At 39.7% G+C, this 27,269-nt stretch overlaps 1 protein-coding gene across 8 annotated transcripts in view; it reads left to right on the forward strand.

Annotated features, from left to right (window-relative positions):
- CUX1 (cut like homeobox 1) overlaps window positions 1-27,269 on the forward strand; it is a 398,007-nt gene that overhangs the window by 309,348 nt on the left and 61,390 nt on the right. For 3 of the 8 annotated variants that reach the window (XM_034752645.1, XM_034752647.1, XM_034752649.1), the window contains exons 21-25: window positions 3,153-3,455; window positions 5,381-5,443; window positions 8,960-9,148; window positions 14,308-14,572; window positions 19,885-26,322. The exons of 2 other annotated variants lie outside the window; for them this stretch is intronic. In XM_034752645.1, coding sequence (XP_034608536.1) covers window positions 3,153-3,455; window positions 5,381-5,443; window positions 8,960-9,148; window positions 14,308-14,572; window positions 19,885-20,602 — 1,538 coding nt within the window. In that variant the 3' untranslated portion in view covers window positions 20,603-26,322. Of the gene's footprint in view, window positions 1-3,152; window positions 3,456-5,380; window positions 5,444-8,959; window positions 9,149-14,307; window positions 14,573-19,884; window positions 26,323-27,269 lie in introns of those variants that run through there. 3 more of the 8 variants (XM_034752648.1, XM_034752650.1, XM_034752653.1) reach the window with 1 other exon arrangement.

Genomic DNA, 27,269 nt, shown 5'->3' on the forward strand with positions numbered 1-27,269 from the left:
TATACATCATCTAATTCATTTAGACAAGTGATTTTCAACCTTTTTTTCATGTGCTGACCCTTAACAAATGGAGGTGCAAACCTCTTTGGAAATCTTAGCCATAGTCTGTGGACTCCTGGTTGAAAACTACTGATTTAGACATACTGATTGTTCCACCAACTTTTTAAGTATCACATTCAAATTCCAGAAGAAAGTGACTCTCACACTGGAGGAAATGCATTAAATAAGCTTTTCAGAACTGTTATCACCTTAGGATTGGAGAATGTGGTAGAGTTCTGTACAGAAAAATGGCAGACTGACATTGCCGAGGATCAGAAAATCCAGCAGTCGGGAGAGAAGAACAGAAAAATCCATTACTAGGTCCAGTAGAATGTACAACCAAAACTGATGAATGAAAGCAAGAGCTCTCTGAGCAGTGCTTCAGACTCTGTGGTTTGCTATAGAACTTTGGTGATGAGAAAAAGGGAAAGGAATGCATAGAGGAGGTTGGATTGAAAAATACCCACTTTTCAGCATGTTGTGGCTTCATCCACTGCAATAGGGAATGCACAACCACAGAACATAAATCTGTGGTTCATGTAATAATGAGGAGGTTGATATATTGTTCTCAGCCAGCTTTGCAGTGTGCTCAACCAGAGTCAAGTCGTATTCTCTCAATTCAGAGTGGAATGCAATTTTGCAGTATTTATTTTTTCTCTTAAATCACAAGAATTAAATATAAATATCAGCATTACGGTTGAGCAATCAAACTATCACTGGTCAGGAAATTCCGAAATGTAGGTATTTTTCTGCAGCATTAACACAACCATATTGGATAGCTTTCAATTTTTTATGTTATAAAAATAATATAATTAACTCACATTTAAGAAAGAAAACAAAAATAGAAAGCAGATGGGCAATGTTGACTTATTTTACATTTATTTATTTATTTAGCTTTATATGTTCTTATCCCACACTCTTGGTTGCAGTAGAAACCTTAACTTTTGGAATTTCCTAATTTATGAACAGTTTATATGCAAGGAGAATAGTGGGACCCTCCCAAGCTTGGTTCCACAAGCCACGCTCCAGCTGCCTCAGATGCGACCCAGATTAACTGTGCAGATCTTTGTAATGTGATCGTTTCTCTCTTTTCTTGGCTGTTTTGATCAACTGTGAGGTAGTTAACAATGTCGACATCTCAACTGTCATCTGTAAGCTTCAGTGATGAAGGGGGTCTGATCACTCTTCTCAAATGATTCCGGTTGTCTGCACGTTCAGCCGATATCATTTCACTGATTATATTCAATTCACATTTGAAAACAGCCATATAAAGAATAGACAATTTTTTGTGGGGTGAATGTGCGGGGTTATGTAAAAGCTTATATTCTACAGTACAAGAAGGCAGGCCGCCTTCTTGGAAACATACTGCTCAGCTGACCATAGGTGCTAGAACTAGGGGGGCTGCCGCCCCCCTTGGCTAGTAATGGTTTCCGTCATGTACAGGGTTTGCAGTTTGGTCAATGGCTCTCAGCACTCCCACTGTACAAATTCTTCCAGCACCCCTGCAGCTGACACAACCCTGCACAGGCAGACTCCGGCTTTAGAGTACTTGATTTCTCATCTCTAATGTTGCACTAAAAAGCTGTGTACCTGATCCTTCAACCTTTCGTTATTTTTCTCAGCATATAGTGTAATGATGATCTTAGAAGGGGTGTGCATACAAAAGTCATACCTGTTTTAGATGATCTAAAAATCTATGGTGTGTGCGGACGTGTGTGTGTGTGTGTATCATACGTAGTTTGAAATCACGATACACTGAGTGCTCCTAGAATAGACCAGTTGTTTTCCTTTGTGTTGCATTCCAAAATCAGATTCAGATATTCTTACCTTTTTGAGTAAATAAAAAGGTTGGTTGCTCTTAAAAACAAAATCCCAGGAGGCTGTTGATATGTAAAAATAAACAAAAAAAATGTAACTAATCCACTCTGTCAACAACATACTACATTTCAGTGATAGGCGAGAGATATGTTGTTTTACCTTTGATGTCTGCAGTGGCAGGCTGAAAAAACAGACACTGGTGAATGCTTTTGTTTAGTCCTCTGTGAGGTGTTTTGGTTTCTACTGTACTGTATATGTGTGGTTTGCAGTACATGTATGGAAAATTGCATAGGAAATTTGCAGCTGCTCTACTTATTTACTAAGATTTGTTTAAGTGGCACAAGGGACAAAATTAGAAGGAACTTGAACCATTGCTGTGCAGTTTATTAGCCAGGCAGCCATAATTTTGACCTTGATGTGGGTTAAAGGACACAGACCTGAGAAGAAATCTGTTTATCATGTAGGGAATTCATGCCATCCCTGACAGTGTACAGTGAACAAGATGGATGATCTGCCAGATTGGTCCCTCGCATGGGTGAATCGGGGCAAATTTACAGTACAATTCCTTTGCTGTTCCTGATACAAAAATAACATTTGCTGGGTTTTATATTCTATTGTATGACGAGTCGGGGGTGAGCAGAGAGAAGAAATTAGATTTGTAGGACTCTTACTGCCTTAAAGATTTATATAGAACGTGCTCTCCTTTTATGTCTGTCTCTTTTGCATCTTTCATAAACTATTAAAAAAATTCAATTACTTTGGTTGAGAGAGCAGTTTTTGTGAATGTGTCAGGAAGACTTCCCTAAATACAGTATGGTAAAAGCTTTTATTGTTAAGACTTTTATTGTTTTCAATACCCCCATTTTATTGTGATTGCATTCAAACACCATGTTTACTTATGAAGTATATTCCTCTATAATAATTGACACATCAATATTTTGTAAGAAAATGACACAGAAGACAATACCTTGAAATCTTATAGCCAAGTGAGTTTCTTGCAGCCCTCCACAATATTGAACCTTAATTAATTATTAGTTTTATTTTTCTGTTGCACTTATATATCCTGCCTCTCTGAAAAAACAGAGATGAATCAAATAGTAAAATTACAAAATAGTGTAGTTTTAAAATGAAACCTTTCAGTAGCCTAGCCCTTAAAAGCAGCATTTTGCTGTACTTTTTGCATACCTGGGCATTTGTTAAAGTATGTAGAATATAAACGAGAAGGAAGGTAGTTGTAATGCTTTGATTGCAAGATAATTATGCTATAGTCAGTTTTTCTCCTTTTTTAATTACAGAAAGCACTCCAAAGACCTCTGCCAGTTGCAGTCCTGCTCCTGAGTCTCCCATGAGTTCCAGTGAATCAGTAAAGAGTCTGACTGAATTGGTACAGCAACCCTGTCCTGCTATAGAGACAAGTAAAGATGGCAAACCACAAGAATCAAGTGAGCCACCTGTTTCTGAATCCCAGTCGACAACACCTTTGCCTCTCTCGGGCCATTCAGCACTTAGCATTCAAGAACTGGTTGCTGTCTCTCCTGAATTGGACACATATGGCATTACGAAGAGGGTTAAAGAGGTGTTAACAGACAACAACCTTGGTAAGTTGCTTTGTTCTAATGTCTTTAATGAAATAAAACAAAGTATTAATGCTTTTTTATAAGTAATGTATGTTACTAGAAAGTATGTTAAAGGGACCGTATCAAACTGTTTAGGTCTAAAATGTAATCTGTTTTGAAATTGTTCTAATCTGATAAAGAATATCCTCCAGATTTTAAATACCTACTTCCAAACACAAAATTGTAACTCTGTCACTCTTCTACATCACGTACATGTACACCTGGCCCACCAAGCAGACCACCATCCCCAGTTCCCTGTCCACAGTCATCTGAGTCCTGTAGGCTCTTCAAACATCAAAATTTCTACGCTGTTCAGTTCTCCACTTGAGAAGTTGTACTTCACCTCCAGCTTCTGGTTTCCCTGTCCATGTAGAGATGGTAACCAGGGGCCCTAGAGCTTTGCAGATAGGTGAGGGAAAGGGTTGGAAGAGGAGGAGCATTACAGGCAGATGGGAGTTAAGGAGGGATGTCATGGATGTGGTAAAGGTGGAGAAGGAGAATCCAAACACAAGAGGGTGGTATGTGGAAGTGGATGGGGCCGGTAAAGCTAATACTGCCCTTGTCTGCAGAGCAGTTTTCTGGATCAGGATGGAGTCACCAGATGGATGCACTGCTGATGTGGTTGATAATATACAGTACTGTCAAGTTTAATGTGAGGAGTTGACTAAGGTATAGGAAAGGGAGCCAAAGAGATCTGGGTTATACTCCGAACTCTGCCAGTGGCTTAATCTGTGACCCCTATATGTCAATAACTCCTCCTATGTGTCTGTTTCATACTTTCTTTCCTCACAAGGTATTGGGAGATTTAATGCATTTATGTCTGTGAAGCACCTTGAAGTTCTCGGGTGGAAGGCAGTACAGAAGGGCAGAATATTGTAGCACCACTCGTACACAAATGTTAGGTTTCAGAATAGCAGCCGTGTTAGTCTGTATCCGCAAAAAGAACAGGAGTACTTGTGACACCTTAGAGACTAACAAATTTATTAGAGTATAAGCTTTCGTGGGCTACAGCCCACTTCTTCTGTATGCATCCGAAGAAGTGGGCTGTAGCCCACAAAAGCTTATGCTCTAATAAATTTGTTAGTCTCTAAGGTGCCACAAGTACACAAATGTTAGACTTCTGATTATGTCACTTAATGCAGCCAGCATCTACTATGAGGCAAGAATGCTTAGTATAAGTGTATGGAGGCTGCTTATTTCAAACCGAAAAGTGTAGTTGGGGATCTAGATATTGAGGCCTCTCTTGGAGTTAAAGTTTAGAGAAAACTATTGTCCTGTGAGTTTAAAAAAGGATTGATGAGGAGGCTTTTGGTCATTCCTTCCCTGTACTCATCCCCTTTTCAATCCAAGGGCCAATCTTTCTCTAGGAGCTTAAACAGTTCAGACTGTCTCAATTATTATAACCATTTCCAAGCATTAATATACCCAACTTCTGCTAAGTCTACTGTAACAAGATTATATGACCCTTTTTCAGTCAGTTGCAGAATAACAGCGGCTACCATCTTAGACTAAAGTAAGACCCATTTTACTCTCTTTTTTTATTATTATTATTTTTTTTTAGTGTCACTCACATTCAATTAAAAAAAATTCTAGGCAGATCCTCTACAAAAAGTCATACATGAAAGCAAGTCCCATTAAACTTGAGGGAACGTCTCACGTGCTTATGTTTGTATAGTCAGACCCAGAGTGCTTACTCTATGGAGCTACTCACAGTAGTAAACTCTACACATGGTTGTAAGGGTTTGTAGGATCAGGCCCTTCGTTTTTTGTTCAGAATGCTATTGGGTACTGTTCCTCCTCTGGTGTTCCAGAGAGGGTTTGAAAAGTATTTTTGTTTACATTTATTTTGATGCCATTTTTACTTAGTCTTTTTTTTTTTTTTCCCCATGATTTTTGTTTTCCTACAGTGTGGCTGACAAGCCTAAAAAGCAGCAGAAGAGCCAGGAAATGTGCCCCAAACTCTGCATTAGGTGTGGAACAAGTTTAAATGTCTCCTTTTGCCCTCAGTGTGCTGAAGTGCCAGATTTACTCAGTGCTGAGGCTTCTGTTTTAGGCCGCAGGGCCACGTGAACCTGTCTCAGCCAATTCCTAGTGGCTCAGTAGTTCAAAAAACCATTAGCCACTAAAGAGGGCATTAGAGTGAAACTGGTTTGGGTCACATGACTCATTAAACTGGATTGTGTTTGGAAGGTCTTCCCTCATGGGCTTTCTTGGATTCAAACACTAGTAACAATTCTAGCAACCAGTACTAGCACTGCCAGCAGGGAGATGTTTGTAGCACAATAAGGATTTTCCAACTGAGGCAGCACATCGCATTGTCACAGAGGGGAGAAAATGTAACAAGCTACCAAAAAGTCCTAAATTTGGGGGGGTTGCAGAAAGTGCCAAAATACTGTAAAGAATTTTCCATAACAGTCACAACAAAAGCAGGTCACTAAATACAAAAGCTAACTCTTGTGGCTACCGAATGGCAGTAAAGATGGGGCAAACTAAATGGCCTGGGCTTTGCAAATTCTCTGAAATCTATATTTAAAAAAAATACAACTCCTCAATTGCTGTTTGAGTATATGGTGTATGATACACCTGCTCCCTACCGGTAGTGATTTATAATCTGGTTCCCATTAGCTTGACAGTCTTTCAAACCAGGTATTTGATCCCTTATAGTTGTACTTAGGGAAGTAGAATAAACACAGCGGAATAAAAACATTTCAGTTTTGCCTTTTGCCGTCCACGTAACATTAATGTGATATTTGCAGTGACCTCTAACTTTTCATACGTAGTATTGGGCATACTAAGAGATTGCTGGGAATACTAAGGGAATGTTGTTCAGTTACAAAGACAATTGAAAAGATTTAAAGAGGAACCACTGTAAATAGGTTACAGTGCTAATACTCATTCTGGAAGTTTCAACTAACTGGCAGTTTTAAAGATAAATAGAGGGTTTATTTCAAAACATCCCCACTCTGTACCAGGGTACAGATATACTCTGGAATGCAGATGAACCAAAACTGGCATTTAGTCTGATTTTTCAGAATTTCTGCTAATCAGGGTTTACCTGTACATGGACGGGTACAAAATGAAAAACGAATGTATTTTAAAACAATGTAGTTGAAAATCACGACTTCTTCTACTTACTTGCCAAAGTATGAGTTTAGGGTTCTGTATTTCCACAGTAAGAGCCAAGAAGGGGGACAACTTTAGGTAATATTGGGCTCCACACAAAGTAACATGCACACAGAGGCCATGTCCAGCTTACTCGATGTTGGGTTCTCCCTCCCCAGCTTAGAGTTGCCAACTTTCTAATCACACAAAACCGAACAGGCGGGCCCCGCCCCTTCACTGCGGCCCCGCCCCCACTCGCTCCATCCCCCCTCCCTCCATCACTCACTCTTCCCCACCCTCACTCACTTTCACTGGGCTGGGGCATGGGGTTGCAGTATGAGAGGGGTGTGGACCCTGGGCTGGGGGTGCAGGCTCTGGGGGAGGCCCAAGGATGAGGGGTTTGGGGTAGGAGAGGGCTCCGGGCTGGGCCTGAGGGGTTCAAAGTGCAGGAGGGGTGTGGGCTCTGGGCTGGGGTGGTGGGTTCTGGGATGGGGCTGGGGATGAGGGGTTTGGGGTGCAGGAGGGGGGATGGGCTGGGGCAGGGGCTTGGGGTGCAGAGGGGTGAGGGCTCTGGCTGGGGGTGTGGGCTCTGGGATGGGGCCGAGGATGCAGGAGGGGATTCCGGGCTGGGGCAAGGGGTTGGGATGTGGGAGAGGGTGTGGGATCGCAGCAGATCTTACCGCGGCTCTGAGGAAGTAGCCACCAGGTCCCTGAAGCCTCTAGGCACATGGGCAGCCAGGTGGCTCTGCACAGTGCGCGCTGCCTTTGCACCCACAGGCGCCGTCCCCTGCAACTCCATTGGTCGTGGTTCCTGGCCAGTGGGAGCTGTGGAGCCAGCGCTGGGGGACAGGGCAGCGCATGGAGCCTCCCAGTCCCTGGCCGACCCAGCGCCTAGGGGTCTCAGGGATCTGGTGGCTGCTTCTGGAGGCAACGTGGAGATAGGGCAGGTAGGGAGCCTGCCTTAGCCCCGGGCCCCACTGCACCACTGACTGGACTTTTAAGGGCCAACCAGAGCCGCCAGTGTCCATTTTTGACTGGGTAAAAACCAGACGCTTGGCAACCCTACCCCAGCTCTATATACCCATGACCACACCCTCCTCTGACTACCTCTTATTACAGCTCCCTCAAGCTTCTGTTGAATCCTTGCCCATCTGCCCCTTCATTTGGATGCCTCAGGGGACAGACACAGACACACACAGCCCCAATAAATCAGTAAACTAAAAAAGGGAGCCAGTGCGAAATTGTCAAGGTGCTTAGGTCATATAGACCCAAGACTACCACTGGGTAACGTCCCTTACACCTAGATTACGTGAAGGAAAATACTCTGTTGGGGGGCAGACACAGGACCCTGAGGCCAAGTCTTAGCAGGTAAAAAGCTTTTCAGATTACCTTTACAATATACAGTAGTTAAAATACTATCAGAAATCAGTGTTTGACTCAGATGACTGCAGGCTTCTCTTTTGTAGCAAAAGCTATTTCATATCAAGACAGTTTTGCTCAAGAAAAGCATTAAGTGAAGGTTGTTAGAAAACAAACTGTATGGCCTGGTTTCGAGTGCTGTGGACATTTTTTGTAGTTACTGCAAAGTTAAATCTTAAACATATAAATGGAACAATAACTATGTACATTCAAAGTATGTATGTTCCAAAATACATACAAATTGCTACCATGAGAGAGCATAGCATTTGAAACAGGGCTTAAGTACAGAATTCTTGAGAGCAAGTACTACATAAAAGTTACAAAAATACACTTTTACTACATTTCGTAAACTGTGCCTACCTGCAATTGCTAAAGCACATTTACAATAGTAGTAAAAACACTATAAAATGGAAAGTATTTGCATGTGTCTGTGAATGTTGCTGAACAGGAGAGGTGTACAGTATTAGCGTTCGTTTCACTGATGGAATTGTCTGTATTATCTTAATGGAAGGAAGCAGTTATAGTACCTGCCCTCATAAAACCTAAGTAGCTGTAGTAATTTTGCTGGAGTTGAATGCTTAGTTAAAAGCTTGATTTACTTTTTAAAATCTTATTACTTTTTACTTTTGCACATTATGTCCATTATAAGGTCCTTATCCCAAAAGGTGTTGAGCTCCCCTGCTTGCCAGAATCAGACCCTAACAACTAAACTAAAACTAAGTAATTTCCAACTTTAATGGGGGAAGAGCTATTATTCTTTCTTTTATTTCTGTTGGGTTTTCAGGCAAGTGTAAAGTAAGAATAATTGACAGTGATTATATATACACCAGAGCTCTGTTACTCCTTCAAAGAATTTGGTCCCCTTCCACCTTCTAGCCTTTCTTTTGCATTGTTTTCTTCTATCTTTTTAGTTTAGATTTGCCTCTTAGCTGAATGAATACATTTCAGTTTTGATTTCTTATTAGGTCAGCGTTTGTTTGGGGAGACAATCCTAGGGCTAACGCAAGGCTCGGTCTCAGACCTTCTGGCTCGCCCAAAGCCCTGGCACAAATTGAGTTTGAAGGGACGGGAGCCCTTTGTCCGCATGCAGCTGTGGCTAAATGATCCCAACAATGTGGAGAAATTGATGGATATGAAGCGAATGGAGAAAAAAGGTAATTTGCAGCAGATTGCTGATGCATATCTTTTTATTTCAAATGGACCTTTTTTAAAATTATCCATGAGTATTATATAGGTTATATTGATCCAGCATTATTGAAGGATATGGAAAGGGCTTCACAGCATCTTTCTGTTTGCCGAACTTGATGCTAGCTTTGCTTTTTTTATATATCTCCAGAAGAAAAAAAAAAAACATCCTGAATGCCCAGTGTCATGAAGCCATTTCTAGATTCACTATAGAATTAATTCCTGCTGCCCTAATGCATCAGTGATAACTTGCCTTACCAAATGAGAACCGTGAGAATGGCAACTGGCTCAGGATATTCATTACTAGGGCCACAACCAGTCAGAGACGTTGGGATGGAGGGAGTAAACAGTGATTCCTGAGGGAACTTCTTGCTGGTCTAACACTGGTGATCACCAGGAGGAAAGATAAATGTAGTGATTTAAAATGATTCTATGAGATGCATTTGTATCATTTAATTTAGTATCCTTTGTGGTTCTGGTTTTGTTCAAGTGAGCTCCCCTCATCTGCTTAGATCAAAAACATTTCTCTATTAGGTCTCTAAATTGTTATATACAATTTTATTGTGGAACATGTCCTGTGGATTTCAGATCCTTTTCTTTATTTTGAATCCATTGCTGAGAAATAGCAATTACAAAAATAGCCACTTTAGTACGATCACATGATTCTACAACACACAAGTTCCAGATGCTGACTTCTAGCAGCAGTTAGCTGAGTGCAGAATTGTGTACATTCCAGCTAGTTATCCTGGGTGATGATAGTGCACCTCTGCATTAAAGTGCTACTGTTGACTGATTTCACAGTAACACTAACATGTCATGAAGAATTTTTGTGGTTAGACTGAAAATTGCAGTTAAGGGGCTTACAGGAGAGCTAGTAGTCTCCTGTTGAAAGTGAATAAGAGAAACACATCCCTGCTACAGTAACTTCTGGTAGTACAGCACAATGCAATATCTCATCAGAAATTGCATGAGGTCTTCCACTGGGAGCAGAATCCTCTCAGGTTTCCCACTTAGCACTGTAAACTAAAGGGAGCTGAGATGGTTTCTGCTGCATTAGAAACAGCAAAAATAAATGGGCCAAATAGTTAGATTTGTAACATTCCTAAGAGATTATCTTGTACAACGTTGAATAAAACAAACAAACAAAAATTAAAAAGTAACATTGACAGCCTCCTTTGGAAACGAGTTTCTAAACTGGATTTTGATCAAAGTCCGACGCAATACATCTGCTATAGGAAAGGTCCCTGAATAAAGATAAGGCTGTAAATTGTTTGAGGGCCTCAGCTGAGCTTCTGAACTGTGTAAGTGCTGTCCTGGTAGCAGAGCTCTGGGAGTGAATTCAGCCCTGTATTCACTCAAGAGTTCTCTCTTGCAGCTACGGGTCCTGTTGTTCAACCGTTTAAATTACCCTGGAGCCACATCAACAATGGAACTTTCCATTCAGATAGTGTCAGTGAAAGAACATTGCAATGTTTTCTGTTGCCAATGAAACATTACAACCAATTATTCCTCTCCCACATTTTATCAGAGGAATAAATTGATAGTTATGGTAAAGGTGAGATGCGCATACCCCACCCCCCACCCCCATCAGTTTGAAACTTATGCTATGAAAGCCCTATATAAACAGTTCAGCAGACTTCTAACATGTTAAATCAACTTTTAGGAGGGGTCTTCAGACCCACCAAGATCAGACTCCTTCCCCCCACTTCCTTTACTTTGAATAATTAGCTTCTGCAGCATATGGCACACCACTGTGCATGCTGCTGGAAACATTGCACTCCGCAGGGAATAGTGCTGAAGCCTCCTGACAGGAGAAATGTTCATTTTCTATATTTCCCCATCATTTCATTTTGAATAAGCTTGTTCAGTACCAGGTAGGATAAGAATTCTATTTAAAAAGGGCTCTGTTTTACCCCAGTAGGCAGGCTCTAGTGCTGTTGGGTGGTGGGCTTGCTGTTTCCAGCTGAGTGCATGCTGGGGAGACTCGCCAAGGGAACATGGCAATGCTGGGGCTACAAAGACAGCAAGGAAAAAGGTGGTAAAATCCTGGAATAGAACTGGGCCCAATATCAAGGATCCAGGTCCAAACCTTCCCAAGGATTGGATTTAGGAAGTGATTTTGGTCATTATGAAGTATTGGTTAATGAAAAAATTCAAAACTATATCCAAAACCAAACTCCTCCAAAACTCAGGGATGTTTGTAACTTGCCTTTTGATTTGAGTCTCTCCTTATTTGAAAATGTGCTGAAATCTCCCCTGACCTGGTGTATATTCACCACATACACTTAGAATTAAGATTGTTTAAAATAATATTTGCAAATCATCTTTAAAGCATCTAGAGTGCTTCATGCAGCACTCATAGCTAGTAATCTGGTTCAGCGCACTGACTGATGCCATAATATGTGACCTTGAACCAGTGGAGCGATGGTCTGATAACCTGTTCTGGATGAAAAAATACCAACTGGTGGATGTTAAGGGTTTTTTGCAGTGGGGCTCCCTGTAAGTCATCATTGTTTCTTTAGTCCTGTCTCATGAAAGATAGACTTAGCAGTTGTTGCTTCATAGTGACAGCATTGAGAGTGAGGGCAGGTCTGCACGTGGATGGAACACCTCCCAGGAAAGTCTAGTTCTCCAGGAAGTGGTGCTCATCCTCTTGAGTTTGGCCTGAGCTGTTGTCCCAGAATGAAGATTGAAAACTCTGTGTTGCTGGAGGTGCCATCTTTTGGTTGTGGGATAAGAGAATCTGACCACTCATTAAAGATCTTTTTGCATAAGAGGAGGGTGTTAAGCCCAGTGACCTGACCAAATTCTGTCAGCTTCAGTTGGATATAGCACAAATTTTTTACATTTTTAATTAGATGTGCTCTTCTCCTTCATGTCGTCTCCTAAATTTCTGTGTAGTGTTGCAGTGTTCTAATGAGCAGATACCATTCTTCACCCTTCTTTTGGCTGTTACAGTGGTGAATGAAGGGAGCCCTGTGTCTAGTTTGCGTATCAATAGAAGTTTGTAAAACACTTTAATCTCAAAAGGCTCCAAAGACCGTTTATAAATGGTGTCCCTAGTCTCTGTTTGTCATAGGATGGAGATGGATGGCAGGAGAGAGATCACTTGATCATTGCCTGTTGGTCCACTCCCTCTGGGGCACCTGGCATTGGCCACTGTTGGTAGACAGGATATTGGGCTAGATGGACCTTTGGTCTGACCCGGTACAGCCGTTCTTATGTAAATGTAAGATAATATCATTTTCTTCATATTAATTGCCAGCATTACAAATTGTAGCATTTAGCTGCACCTCATGGTCTGCAGAGGTAGAGCCCCATATGTTGTTTACCACTAACTGCTTCCCATTTTCCCCACAGGTTGAAACATCCTATATAGCTTTGGTTGATTGGAATAACCTTTAAAAATAACTTTCTTATATAAACAATGTGGGTGAGGTAATATCTTTTATTGGATCAACTTCTGTTGGTGAGTGAGACGAGCTTCTGAGCCAGTCTCAGGTCCTGAAGAAGAGCTTTGTGTGGCTCGAAAACGTCTCTCTCACCAACAGAAGTTGGTCCAGTAAAAGATATTCCCTCACCTATCTTGTCTCTCTACTATCCTAGGACTGACATGGCTACAACTACACTGCATATAACTTTCTTAAATGGGTGCAGGACTATATATGACACAGCAGAGTGATGGATCGTGAGCTTCTTACACTCTGTTCCATACCAGCGATCTTGCACAGTAGGCAATCCAACAGGCAAGACGTCATATTCGGGGAAAAATAAAGTGTTGGCCATTCAGGTACCCAGGAAGGTTAAACAATATGTTCAACATTCACTTTGATACTCCTGTGACTGTGTAACAGTCCCAGTAGATCCACCACCAGTGTAGAAGGCGAAATGACAAAGCAGAGCTGGACACTAAAGGCCCAGGCAGTCCTGCAGAGGAAAAGGGTACTCTATTAAAGCAGCTCCCTGGCACTATAAGGAGGGTGAGCTCTATCCCCAGAAAACTTGAGTTGTAGCTCAAGCTGGCCTGTCTTTTTTTTATATATCATCTATGCATCCTATTCCAGACTTTGTTGCTGGCTCAGGTGACCCACTTCACAACCTTCCAAATTTCTATGGCATGAGTCTATGCTCCGAAAGATTGATATATATATATATTTAAAAGGTATTTATCAGGCCACTGCAACACTGTATTGATCAAGTTCATCTGGAAGTGCTTTTTTCTCACTGCAAGGGAAAGGCCTCCTCGACAATGCTCTTGCATGACTCTGATCCCATCTCCCTCCACCCAGTGCAAGTCAATCAAGGCAATGACATCATTAGCCAAATTTCTTTCCTCAATGAACTTAACAGGATGGTTCACCACCACCCCTCTCCCCGTGAGGATGAAGGCGCCTAATGGAATTGCTCATATTCCCATCACTGACCTAACTGAGCTACCTGCACACAGCAGCAGTACCCATCAAATCGTATTGTAAAAGAATCTTGCTTAAAGGAAGGGGATGTAGGTTTTTTCTTTTTTATAATTTGTCTCCAGTGTATGCATCTAAGACCAGATCTGTAGGAATAAGCAGCAAACCTCTGAACTGTTCCTTAGGGCTGAGGCAAAATTTCAGGATTCCACAGGTTCCAAGCGCCATCTTGTGTTGGAACATGGTTGTGATTTCAGCTTTTATCAACTACTGTAGTTTAAATTTAATCCAGTAGGAAGCTTTAAATACCAAGAAACACAGAGTATTTCAGTTGCAATGCAGCATAACTGTCCTAACAGAATGTATATGTGAAAATGTCGTACTCCTAAAATACGCAGACTTTTGTTGAGTAACATTAGAACTATGCACCACACTTAACTTAAGTCCATTATTTATCTTACATGTTCACCAATGGGGTGGAAAACTTAGAAAGGTTTATGGTCAGTTTGTGCTCTCTTCCCTGCCACCTCTGCCTTCTCTTACGGTCTCTTTTCAGATCCACACCAGAATTCATTTCCTGCTCCTTCCTGCTCTGTCCTTCCCAGCATGCACCCCTCTCCCCCAACCCCCCACGCTCACAATTTGGGATCTTTGCATTTACTCTGCAGTTTTTGTATTTGGTGACTTTATGTTTACACGTTTCTGTATTTCTCTTTCAGCCTACATGAAACGACGGCACAGCTCAGTTAGTGATAGTCAACCTTGTGAGCCCTCTTCAGTTGGAATAGACTATAGCCAGGGAGCCAGCCCACAGCCACAGCATCAGCTAAAGAAACCACGAGTAGTGTTGGCACCAGAAGAGAAAGAAGCTCTAAAACGAGCATATCAGCAAAAGCCATACCCATCGCCAAAAACCATTGAGGAACTCGCTACACAACTCAACTTGAAAACCAGCACAGTGATCAACTGGTTCCACAATTACAGGTACAGTACATGTCCCACACAGTATCTCCAGTGAGCACAATATATACTCTAGCCCTAAAAGGCTGTTTATTTCTATCTGTCTTAACTAGTGCTGGGCAGTGATACAGAAGGGACTGTCTCATTAGCAAGGAGTTTATAGTAATAATGATAGTGCAAACAGAATATGCCAGTTTTAAAATAATTCCTGGGGAATAAAAATAGAATCATAGAATACCAGGGTTGGAAGGGACCTCAGGAGGTCATCTAGTCCAACCCCTACTCAAAGCAGGACCAATCCCCAGACAGATTTTTGTCCCAGATCCCTAAATGGCCCCCCTCAAGGATTGAACTCACAACCTTGGGTTTAGCAGGCCAATGCTCAAACCACTGAGCTATCCCTCCCCCACATATTGACTTAAATAGTTCTTGTCTGTGTGAAATCCTGCATTTTGATTTGATATGTCAGAGTGGGACTTTAAACTAAAAGGGTTCACTGTTATGGATATTTATAATTCATATAGTAGTCTACCAGATAGTGTGTACACTACTGCCCTCTATTGGATGGAATCAGAACTATTCTTTTGTCATAGGTTAGCCTACAGTGCTGAAAATTAAAGGAGATTTTCCTTTAGCTCAAGGTATAGAGACCTGTGATTTGGGACCAGGACAATGTGTTGTGTCTCCATGAAGTTCCAAATGGCCATGGTGTACAGCCTAGTGACAACCATGATGTCTGAATTGGCTGCAAATTTATTACACTATTATGATAAATCCTTGATGCCAAGAGTCATCCTGAAATGAAATGAGATTAGAGTCTCAGTTTAATCCTTTGTGGTTCTTTTTAAAGGGAACAAATTGGTGCATTGAGTAGTTTCTGACCACTGAAGACTCAGTGCTTGAACAGCTTGACCACTGAGAAGTAGAAGGAGTTGGATAAACACACTCAGTTTTTGTCTGAAAGGAATTGATCAGGAATCCTCACCATCTTAACACATTTTTGTCCCAGAAATTGGCACTGATCAATATAACAGTTATAATTTGAGAGGTAGAAGAAAACATACAAGCCTGAATCCCTTGCTTTCTGAATCAACAGTCCCTGATTATCATAGGACAGTTTGAAAAACCTTAACAACAATTCACATTTTAAAAGATTTCTCCCTCTGAGCTCCTCTCTGCCACTTCCGAGGCCATTGTGAACACAAAAAAGACTCCTTGTTAATAACAGAGCTAAGAAATAGAACATACAGTAGTAGGCAAAGGAAAATAACTATAGTCACCAGTAGGTGGTAACATTTCTACTCTGTCACATTGACTTGTACTTAAATGTAGTCAAATTTGATTTGTGTGCACTGCAAATACCGCATCTTAGTTTAAAGTTCTCCAAATACAGACATCTATTCCCTTTCTCACTTATAGCAATTATACACAAGTTGGAGTAATGCCTATGTAAATATGTTCCCTTCAGCCTGACAGCAAAATGTGCTGTTCTCACTTATACAGATGAATGAGAGTACACTGGTGACATGTGTTATCTTCCTCATTATCATGAGGTCTTCTGTTAGGCACATTGTGAGAAAGCACGACAAGTCATGATCGATCAGCACATTTAGCCACACCACGCTATACATTAATTCAGAATAGTCCTGCAGTTACAGACAAAATAAAATATGTACAAGTGAGGCAGCAACATAGTCTAATGGTTGGAACACGGGGCATGGAATCAGGAGTTCGGATTCTAGTCAGCACTACTGATTTGTTGTTTGACTGTGAGCAAGTCGTTTATGGCCTGATTGAAGTCAGTGGGATATTTTGAGTGCTCAGCACCTCTGAAAATCAAGCCATGGACTACTACTCTATGCCTCAGTTTCACCATCTGAAAAACAAGAATATTAACAAGGGTTTTGTGAACTGAGGTAATGTCTGTGAAGTGTTTTAGAGCCTCAGCAGAAAGGTGCTCTGTGAATGTTAGATATCTTTATTATTTGTATTATTTATTAATATATACAAGATGGTACAAGAAATGTATTCATGGAATTGAAGAGGGTTCCCTTTCTAACTATAAGGAATCTTGAAAGATAAGAATGTGGTGTTTCTCGTATTTTAAAGGTATCAAGAGCCCATTTTCAAATTTAGCTTGCATTGTGGGTTTTATATCTCCCATACAACTGCTGTCTGACCCATTACAAGCCGTCGTGTACTGTTCCTCTTGAATTTGATACCTTTTTCATAATGTCTTGCTGTCATGGATTCGGGGTCTCAGGAATCGTGTTACTGCAATGCTTATCCTTCGGGTATATGGCTTATGCCACACATTCCACAAACTGTTGTTGCATTAGAATATGCCCTCACATCCATCTTTGTGTAAAGAACGTGTGTTGGCACATGTATGTCACAGCAAGAGGCACTGTGGAAATACCTGAGAGAAAGAGAATTTAATTTTGAAATATAAATATTCAGAAAAGATTTCATTGTATCCACAAACACATCTACACCTTTCTGTTTGTTTCCAGAACTCAAGACTCGGCACATACACTCAGATGTATATTATTCTTATGTATTTATTTGCATTACAGAAGCTCCCAGAGGCCCCTTTTGAAATTGGGACCCCAATGTGTTAGATGCTGTAACAAATACATGTTAAGAGATGGTCCCTGCCTCAAATGACTTACATTCTAAATAGTGGGACAGACAAAGGGTGGAAGAAAGGAAGTAGTATTAAGCCCATTTTACACATGGGAAATTGAGGCACAGAGATTAAGTGACTTGTTCAAGGTCACCTAGCGAGCCTGTGGTAGAGGTAAGAATTAAACCCTGTTCTCTTGAATATCAGTCCAGTGCTATTAAATTATTAAACTCCATTCACCTTAATTTATAAAAGTTGCAGGAAACATCACTGTATTAAATGTCTATATATGATACTGGAAATTGTGCAAAAACATGTATAGTGAACTCCAACACAATCCCCAGGATAGCCTCATATTTTGAATAACACTGAAGAATGTCTTCAGGGTGTGGTTAATGTAGTGGTCTTCATCTTCCACTGATTAGGCACTTTCTGTCCAGAATTTCCTAGCTGCTGCCACCAGTTCCTGTTTATTGTACAGACTTTGTCTCCTAGTTAATGTAGTGCTTGATTGACTTCCAGACCTAGTGTGTTGGGGATCAATTCCAGGGATTTGTACATCCATCAAACAAGCCCATACTAAATAGAACTGTGGCCAAATGTTCAATGAGCCTTCTGTGATTCACTTTCTTAAGTGGAACTGTGGTATTTTAAATGACATATTTCTTAGGTGGGCAGACACGAAGTTATCCGTTTCCTTCTCCTGACTCAGTGAGCACCCCAGGAGCAGTGTGCTTTGGATCACTGCCTGTAAAGGGAGATTTATAAGAAGTAAATAAAGCCTAGTAATAAACACAAAATGCATGGAAGTAATGTTAATAGCAAATTAATATTACTACCTATGGTCCCCGGTCTGGTGAATATTATTCTCTGAGGGGAATTTATAGACCCGTAATCCCTGAAAAAATCCGTGTCAGCAATTACTGCCAAAGTACTCTACTGTCTCTGAAGCAAGTCAATAATGTCATTAGCTTCAAACACAAAGCAGACATTCCAGCAGTGTTCTGTTGCTAGTCTGTGTTCTTCCCAGTGTACATTAGTTCCTGCAAGAAGTTTAAGGTTCTATTGAAAACTTGCCGCAAACATGAAGAGGGTTTTTCATCTGTGACTTGAAAGACAAGGCAGCGCTTCTTCATTAAAACCAGTGGTATTTTTGTTTTTGACAAAGTTTTCTCTAAATTGTTACTGTGTCTACACTATTCCTGTGCTGAGATTCTTTCTTCTTGTTATCTAGGAACACGGGGCATATCTTGCAGTAGAATGCACTGAGGTCATAAACAATTATATTAATCACAGTCGAATTACGATTATATAATTGATTTAGTTATCAAGGCTAAGTAAAACCCCAGGCCACACATCATTTCATTTCCCTGTGAGATCCAGGACATTGGGAAACTCCTTATGGGAAGCTCAAATAAAATGACATGTATATTGCTGGGTGATTTTTACACACTTCATGTTGTAGGAAGCACAAAGTTGAACATTAGGTGACTTTTACCCATATGTGGAGTGCATTAATTCCCTAGGAGTGCACTGCTTGTCATGTGGCTATTAATGTTCTGAAATGCAATTTATAAATCAAAAATAAGGTGGAAGTCACACTGGGCTCATAGACTGAAAACCAGTCAGAAAGCTGCTCTGTCCTAAAGTTGATTCAGAATTCTATTCTTATTTTTGATCAGGGTTTCCTGTTTGTAGTAATACTTTTTTCTGTTTTTTGTTTAATTTTAGGCAAGTCGTGGCTAATTTTTAGGAGTAGAAATCAGAATGTTATTGGTGTTGATAAATTGTTTCCCCTCTAATTATATATAAAAAAAAAAAATCCCTTCGAATTCCTGTGCCCTCAGAGCAGAGAGGAATCTTTAGGTTCTTCAGGCACCCTCTGAAACGTCATGCTCTCAGCAGTGAGATTCCAGTGAGAATGGGAGATCTTTAGGACCTCGTCTCTTGATCCCCTTTATAATCCATGTACAATCCTGCAAAAATGGTAAATGTCAGTATGTATGTAACTTGGATTGAAGTTCTCCTAAAGCAACAAGTATTGTTTTAACTAAACTAGAAGATCTATTTATGATTTAACACTCTGTCATTTTAGAACAGTTCTGTTATCTGCACGAAAATTAAATTTACCCTGTTCGCATAGAGTGTGAGGTAATTATTGAACGTAACAGTCAGAAGGAATCCGATTTACAACAATTCTATATGCAGTGTTGTTGTAGCCGTGTTGGTTCCAGGATATTAGCAAGACAAAGTGAGCGAGGTAATATCTTTTATTGGACCGACTTCTCTTTAAATCTCTTAAATTTTGGCATATTGCGTATTATCCAAAGTAAAAATGGGGTGCAAATCAAAACCCAGACCCAGACATCCCCTTTCTCTTCCTGCTGGACTTTGAGAGAGTTTCTATAGGGATATGGACTTTGTAAATTGGGCCTAATACAAAGTGCTGTTTAAAAGCAGGTATATGACATATCACAGTAAAGTATTAAAGAAGAGCCTTGACTGCATTTAACATTCTTTCATGTTTCTTCAGCTCATCCTTTGAATATGTAAACACTTCTAAGGATTCAGATTTGGCACTTCTGTCCACAGGCCAAGGAAAAAGCTTGTTGTGAATGTGTTTTTATTTTCTTTGTCAGTTCCTCGAGAAAGCATACATTATTATGAATGGCCAGCACCAAACTTATCATTCTGTTTTCATGTCTTCTAGATCTCGCATCCGTCGAGAGCTGTTCATTGAAGAAATCCAAGCAGGAAGCCAGAGCCAGGCTGGGTCAAGTGACTCTCCTTCAGCCAGAAGCAGCAGGGCAGTTCACAGCTCTGAGGGAGACAGTTGTGATGGTGTGGACACAGAAGGCCCACCCGAAGGGAAGCAAAGTGGTCTGGAGGCGGACGAGTACAGCAATGCAACCACAAAGTCTCAGGGAGGGCAAGCAGAGTCAGCTTTTGAAGCGGGGGAAGAGGTACCACAAGATGTCAGATCATCAGAGAAAACAGAGTCATTCCATTTGGGAATGGAGAGTTTGGAGGATACTGATGATGAGGGTAGGCTCAAAGCACCACGTCAGAGTTCTCCACCAGGGTCTCAAAGTTCAGGAGAAACTCTGGAGACAATGCCAAACTCTGCTACAGAAGAGGATGCCTCTACCTCAGCTGCCTCCACCTCAGTCCTTACAGGGGAGAGCTCCTTCAAGTCAAAAGAAAGTTCAGAGAAAATGTTGAGTGTGCCAAGTACAAGTTCCACATTGGCTGCAGGCTCACAGAAAGCCAACTCTATTCAGAGTTTATTCAGCTTTTCCGAGGCAGCAAGCTCCAAGAACACGCGGGACAACACCTTGAGGAAAAAGAAAGCAGCAAACTTGAACAACATAATACACCGTTTAGAGAAGGCCGCTAGTCGAGAAGAGCCCGTTGAATGGGAGTTTTGAGATTAAACTCACCCAACTCTAGAGAGCTGGGAAAGTTAAACTGGACCTCTACTGGTTTTATTGTGTTGCGCACTTACCGCCCTGCAGGCCACAGGGCAAAAACGCCATAGGCCAAGGTGCATATAGAAAACAAAAGGAGCGTTAAGCCCAATTTATGTTTGTGTTTTCAAGGAAGAAAACTGAAATGTGTGGTCAAGCTTTTTTGTACCCTGAAGTGTTTTTATTAATGCCCTAAGTGATTTCCACAATTTCTGGAATAACTCATACAGCTTTGCCTTGTGCCCTCCTCTTTGGTGTGGGCTTTAAAAAAAACAAAAACATAAAAAAAAAATCAAACCCACATATTTAAAGGGGGCTTTTTATCTGCCATCTAATGGCTACAGAGCGATAATACACTATTATCTTCTTAAACCAGGAAAAAAGGGGAGATTTTTCAAAAAGGAAAAATAAAAAGTTTTTTGTAGCTGTTCAGTTGCCACTAAGAGATTGCACAGTCAACCGACTCTAAACACACTAGTTTGGATTCCTAAATATTTTCAAGAAAAGAAAAGAATCGTGTTGTTTGAAACTTTGAATTAAAAAAAAAAAACACATTTACTCCACATATTTTTTAACAAAACAAAAAAAGTCACATCAGGAAAATATCTTAATTTGTGGTAGCTGACTTAGTGTTTTCTTGTAAGTGAAATAGAATATTGACACGTAGTGCACATTGTTTCATAGCTTTAACTGATTCTGGTCTTTTGCAGACCAGAATTTGTTTAATACACTCCATTTTAGGCCAAATCAGGACAAAAAAAATCTGAATCTAGGTATTTTATAATCTGCTTTTTAACCTCTAACCACAGAGCACGCTGATCAGACCTCATATCCAGGAGGTTTAGGAGACAACTTAGAATAGCATGTACTTGATCATTTCATTTGAATTGTAGTATATCTAGTACCTTTTTGTTTAAGAAAGAGAAATGAAAAAAAGTTGCCCAGTAACATTTCAGCCTGCAGCTCTGGGGACATATTTTACAACCTGAAGCATTCAGCTAACCTGAAATCAGTTAAAGTTTCATTTACATGTGTAACTGATAACACACACCACTAAGAAGGAATTGGGGCCTGCCTCAGATGAAGAGATTACTGACTCTCTTCCCACCATAAGCACTGATTTAAATGTTTTAGTTTGTGGGAAGTTTATTTTTGTGTAGAAAAAGAATACATTGCAGGTATCAGATGGGCTGTGACCAAGATGTAAATAGCCCAAACTCCAAACCAAAATATTCATGCTCTTGAATCCCAGTCCAGACTATTGGAAATTTAGCCTCTTCAGATTATTTTATGCACAGCATAAAACTGATCAAAGTACAAATCAAATTCTGACTTGTCTCTAACTCCTCCTGTTGTCTATATGTATATGCGTGAGCATAGAGGTGTGTGGAAGGATGTGTGTGCGTGAGTGTGTGCGTGCAATTTTATACGTCTGTGTATTTTCTTACGTACTTGTGCACACATAGAGTGCATTACTGCCACCTTTTTTCAATAAGCTGTTTTATCAGTTATGGCTTCTACAAGTTTGCTAATTTAGACTCCTTTATTGCCATATCTTTAAAACTAACAATAGATGATTTCGGTATATATATATATATTTTTTTTTGCTTATTTATAGGTGCTGTATTTTATTATCTGATTGTTAGGAAGGGATGAAAGGGGGCAAATATTCTTTAGAGGGATAGACTGCCGGCAGTATTGGGTATAATTTACAAGATGTAGTTGTCATACTGTATATTATTGATTGAAGACTTTTTGACCGTATTGTGTATCATTGAAACCTTTGTCTTAGGTCAGCATCTTTTGATGACACTTTAATGGTGCATTCATTACTTCTTAAGTTTAATTAATATTACTTTTTTGATTTTGGGGGGGTGGGGAGAGGAGTTCCAATTTTAAAGGTATGCTCCCAATATTACACCTCAGTGTGCTTGTATTAATTAACTAGTAGGACTTTGACTGTACGATGTGAACCCACATTTCTTGCATGATGTTTTAGAAATGATGTATTTCATTTACAGTCTCAATGTGCAACAGCAGCACTTAGTTCAGGTTTTCACAAATTAAGCGTCACTACACTATTAGCCTTTTCATGAATACGAAAAGAAGGCTCTAGGAGGCTGAAAGGCAGAGATTTATTTACCTGTTTTTACTGTTACAGTCGTTTCAAATTACCTGCTTGGGTAACCAGAGACTTAGCTTGTGGTGCACGACTCAAATTTGATAAACAGAGACAGCAACTAGCCCTTTCTGTGGTGAGCTGAAGAGAAAATTTGGAACATGTGATCACACCATCTAGAATCACTGTGACCCCTACTTATAGGGACATAACGTTTGGCTGAGAAAACTTCCAGCAAACGACATGGTAAATCAAAACATTACCATTAGAAATCTTCTCTTCACCGCAGTGTCTCCTTAAAAGCAAATGTTTTGATTTGGTTTATAAAACACATCTCCATTTATGAATGTGTGTCCCATTCAAATATATGTACCTGAACATGAGTAACAACAAAATATAAACATATTTAGTTCAGCCAAGAGACAGAACTTTTAATTAGACAAATCCAGATATTGTCTTACATTCTAAATCAGTTTTCTTTGTTTACTTTAGAACAATATATTTGCCATGCGTTGCCACCCTCTATTTCTATCAGGTTGAGATCTGGGTGCTTGATGCAGTCAAGTGGTTAAATTTTGCTTGCTTGTAGGTTGTTGTTTCCCTCTCTCCCCACCTCCCCCCATTTATTATTTTGCTTAATTAAGGTCCCCAGACCTGTTGTTGAATAAGTGTCTCTCTTTATTGCATTCAATAATGCTTACTGAGAGCTGTCACTGAAAGCAAAATTTTATTAACAGGATGAATCCAAATGCAGCAGTAAGGGTTAATCTCTCTTCTTGATAAGCAATACTTAAGTGCCTTCAAAAGTATCCATTTTGTTCTTTCGTTTGTAGTTTTCAGGTTTCTGCTAATTACATTAGAGGAGCCAAACACTCAAAAGTGTCTGCTTATTTTTGTTAATGCTATGTCAATTTTCAAAAAAGCATATTTGTAGCTCTCCTGTAGAGGATGTGTTTCCTTTATAACACTAACAGTTAATTGTAAACTCCATTATACCACTTACAATGCATAGAATTTTGTTGAATGAAGACAGCATTCATAATTCATAAATCACCCCATTCTGCCAAGGGTTGTCATCAGTATTTATTATAAAATTAGTCAGATAAAATGCTCTTGGTATTCCCCGATATTTTGGCACTTTATTAATGCGTTAGTTCCTTTTGTCATTTCATGCATAATATCATAGGTAGAAAGTACATAAAACTATTAGAATGCCATTGGGATAACTCCAGACTTCCAGTTAGGAATCACGTTACAATTCTTTGACAGATATCTTACCTTACTCTCCTGTTTGGAGATTTTTTCCTTACTAGTTTTCCAAATTGGCAAGACCTCCCGGGTTGAAAAAGGGTTAAATTGCATCTGTGGTGAATGATTTTTAGCTATATTTCTTCATGGTAATGAAGTCTGTTGTTTAAAATTAATGTTGTTAAAAATTAGTATTACACTCCTAGTCTTCATTACTTGATAAAGAGCTACTGGAGAAGTAATGTACAAAGAGTTGGACTCTTCAATGCTTTCCAGTCATTGATTAGTTGAGAGTAACAAAGGTGAAAGGCTGTATAAGATGCCACATGTTCAACATGTGGGGCTGTTCTCTATGCACAGTTGTATTATAGAGTTAAGAAGACTGAAAATGGAGCACTTGCGGAAGGCATGCTGTTCAGTACTTTTCCAGATAGATAAAAGCGCATATAGGTCTCTAGCATTACAGGTTTTCTGCAGACTGTTTCCCATTTTATGTTCTTTAAAAGCATTTTTTAAAAACCCTTGTTTCTGTTTATAGTTCAGACTTTGTCTAAAGCAATGGAGAGATAGGCCTCAGGCTGTTTTAACAAATATTTTTATACTGATGGTAAAATTCTGTCATTTTTATCTCTGGATGGGTAGTGCAAAAAGGAGAGGACAATATTGAGATTTAACTAAGTGTGATGGTCTCTTTTATTATTGTGTTAATGGAGAGCGGATGAAGCATGCCTGTTGATTATAATTGTTCCATTTTTATAAATATGATTTTCTTTATCCGTGGAATCACAAGATTTTCTTACTGATAACAAAAGAAAAAGGGTTTTGTTAAAGTAGCTATTGAATGCCATGGAACTTGATCATTTTAGTTTAGCTTGCACTCCTGCAAAATTTATAAATACTCTTTGTGGGTAGAGTCACTCCTTAAAGGAGCCTTGCATTGGTGTGCTCTGTCCATATCAACTGTTCACGAGCTGTTCAATAATAAACAGCTTTATTAGAATAAGATATCTCTAAAAGTAAAAATCGCATGCCTTTCTCATTAGGTAAGAGGTTTTTGCATTCATTTTTAACATAACTTTCATGTGGGGACGCTACAGAGAAGGGGTTAATGAACACTACAGAATTCTATGCAATATTCTCTAGTCATTTTAAAATATTACCATTTTGCAATCTTTTAAAAGTGAGAACAGTGATCTAGAGGGAAAGTGTGTCATCTCAGTGTTAGCTCAAAGTGAAATTATAATGCTGATTAATTTAAATAAATTAGAGTTAGGGGAAAATCTGACAGAATAATGTGATAAATATGATAAAAAAGATTGCAGTCCCCACTAGCAATGCTGCAGTCCAGGGTCTGTCAGAGTTTCCATCTTAAAATCCCTAATTTCAAGGGTTTTAGAACTCTGCTGTAAAATGAAAAAAATTGCTCTTGGCAGGAACTTGGTAGTTTAGAAATGGAAAAACATTTTGACCATATTTAAATTATAAAAATACCAAAAAAAGTAATTGGTTTCAGATGCATTTTTGCACTTAAATCCAAAACAGCTTCCTTATTTAAACTGAAATGTCATTAGTAATATGGACTAATGCCTTTAGCGGGGTTGCTAAGAAATCAACAGTGTTATGTAGCAAAGTGATTCATTGTAAATACAATAAATAAATATATTCATAAAGATTTTTGACATGCAGATGGAGGTTCCATTTGTTTCTTCGCTTTCCTTTTAAGCAAGTGAGTTCTTTAAATCATCTCTCTTGCTTATATTACAGCCCATGTATACTGGGTTTTAAAAGCACTCCCTATACTTGAGTTCCATAGGTTCTAATTGTGAGGATTTCATGGAGATCGTAAGAAAGATATGGAGAGAGGAAGAAAAGGTGTCACTTGGTCTAAGGCCTGATCTTATGTCCATTGAAATCAATGGAAAGTCTTTCCTTTGACTTCAGTGAGTATTTGTTCATCCCCTAACAAGACAGGCTGCTTATATCTGATCTTCCACAGTTTAACTTATACAGACATAACAAGTGTAAAACACAGCATTCAGTTTAATTTACTATAATGCTAGGCCTTGCAGTCTCCATGGCACTTTCTGTGGTCCCTCTAGCCAAGCACTAACATGTCTTCCTCCATGTCATACATACAATCAAACAAATGAAAGAGCCTGTAAAAATTCTGTATAATACAAGATTTTCAAAAAGTACCAAACAACTTAAAATATAACGCCAAATTACTTTAAATAATGAAAATAAACATTAGCGTGGGAGAGCTGGGTTCCATTCTTGGCTCTATCATTGGGGTGACCTTGGCCAAGTCACTGCCTCTCTGTACCTCAGTTTCCCCATCAGTAAAAAGGGGATAGTGATACTGACCTCTTTTGTAAAGTGCTTTGAGATCTATGGATGAAAAGCGCTATATGTATTATTAATCAAAAATCATTTTATTTTCCTCCCCTATTCATTTTTATGGCTTTAATAAAGTAGATATGTAACAATAGACTTTAAGAAAAATAAGTCCATTGTTACCATGTGTATCCAGATACTTACTATTATGGCTTTTATCACCCCAGTATCTGAGCTGCTAAATTTTGTGTGTAATGCAATATGCCATATCCGATTAATGTACAATGATTAAAAGACCCTCCTTTGGGGAGAGTCAGCTATAGGCCCCTGCAGTCCTTAAAAACCCAGTTAAGCCCTGAAAATATATCTTAAGTGGTGCTTTGGTTTTGTGATGGCCCTCAGACAGGGATGAATTTCACCCTGATAGAGCTGTTCTTTGGCATATGTGAAATGAATTATTTGGTCTCAGGTCAGTTCCTCGTGGAGAAGTGTTCATGTCACAAAAATTAACCACACAACTTTTTACTAATTGGTACCCTTATTAGCATCCTTTGTAAAGGCCAGGAATTGATTGGCCGTGGAGACTAAACACCTTTCTCGCCTCTTCTATGTCAGGCCCAGGCATGCTGACAGAGAGGGGGGAGCACGCACTGCTGTACCTGTTGTGTGGATAAAAAATGGACTTGAATGGTGATGAATTGACAACCCTGGTCACTCATGAGCTTGTTCAGGCACAAAAATGTGTAGAAGGAAGAATGTCCACTTAAAAATTATACTGGGATTATTTAATCTCTTATTTTTTGATAGATGTATGCCAAAGGACAAGTTTTGCCATCATACAAGCACGCAACTCCCATTGACTTCAGTGGAAATCATGCACAAGAGCACAATCTAGAGCTCTTTCTAGATTCTTTCTATTACTAAATC

The sequence above is a fragment of the Trachemys scripta genome, chromosome 18 (genome assembly GCF_013100865.1).
Source record: "Trachemys scripta elegans isolate TJP31775 chromosome 18, CAS_Tse_1.0, whole genome shotgun sequence".
NCBI lineage: Eukaryota > Metazoa > Chordata > Testudines > Emydidae > Trachemys > Trachemys scripta.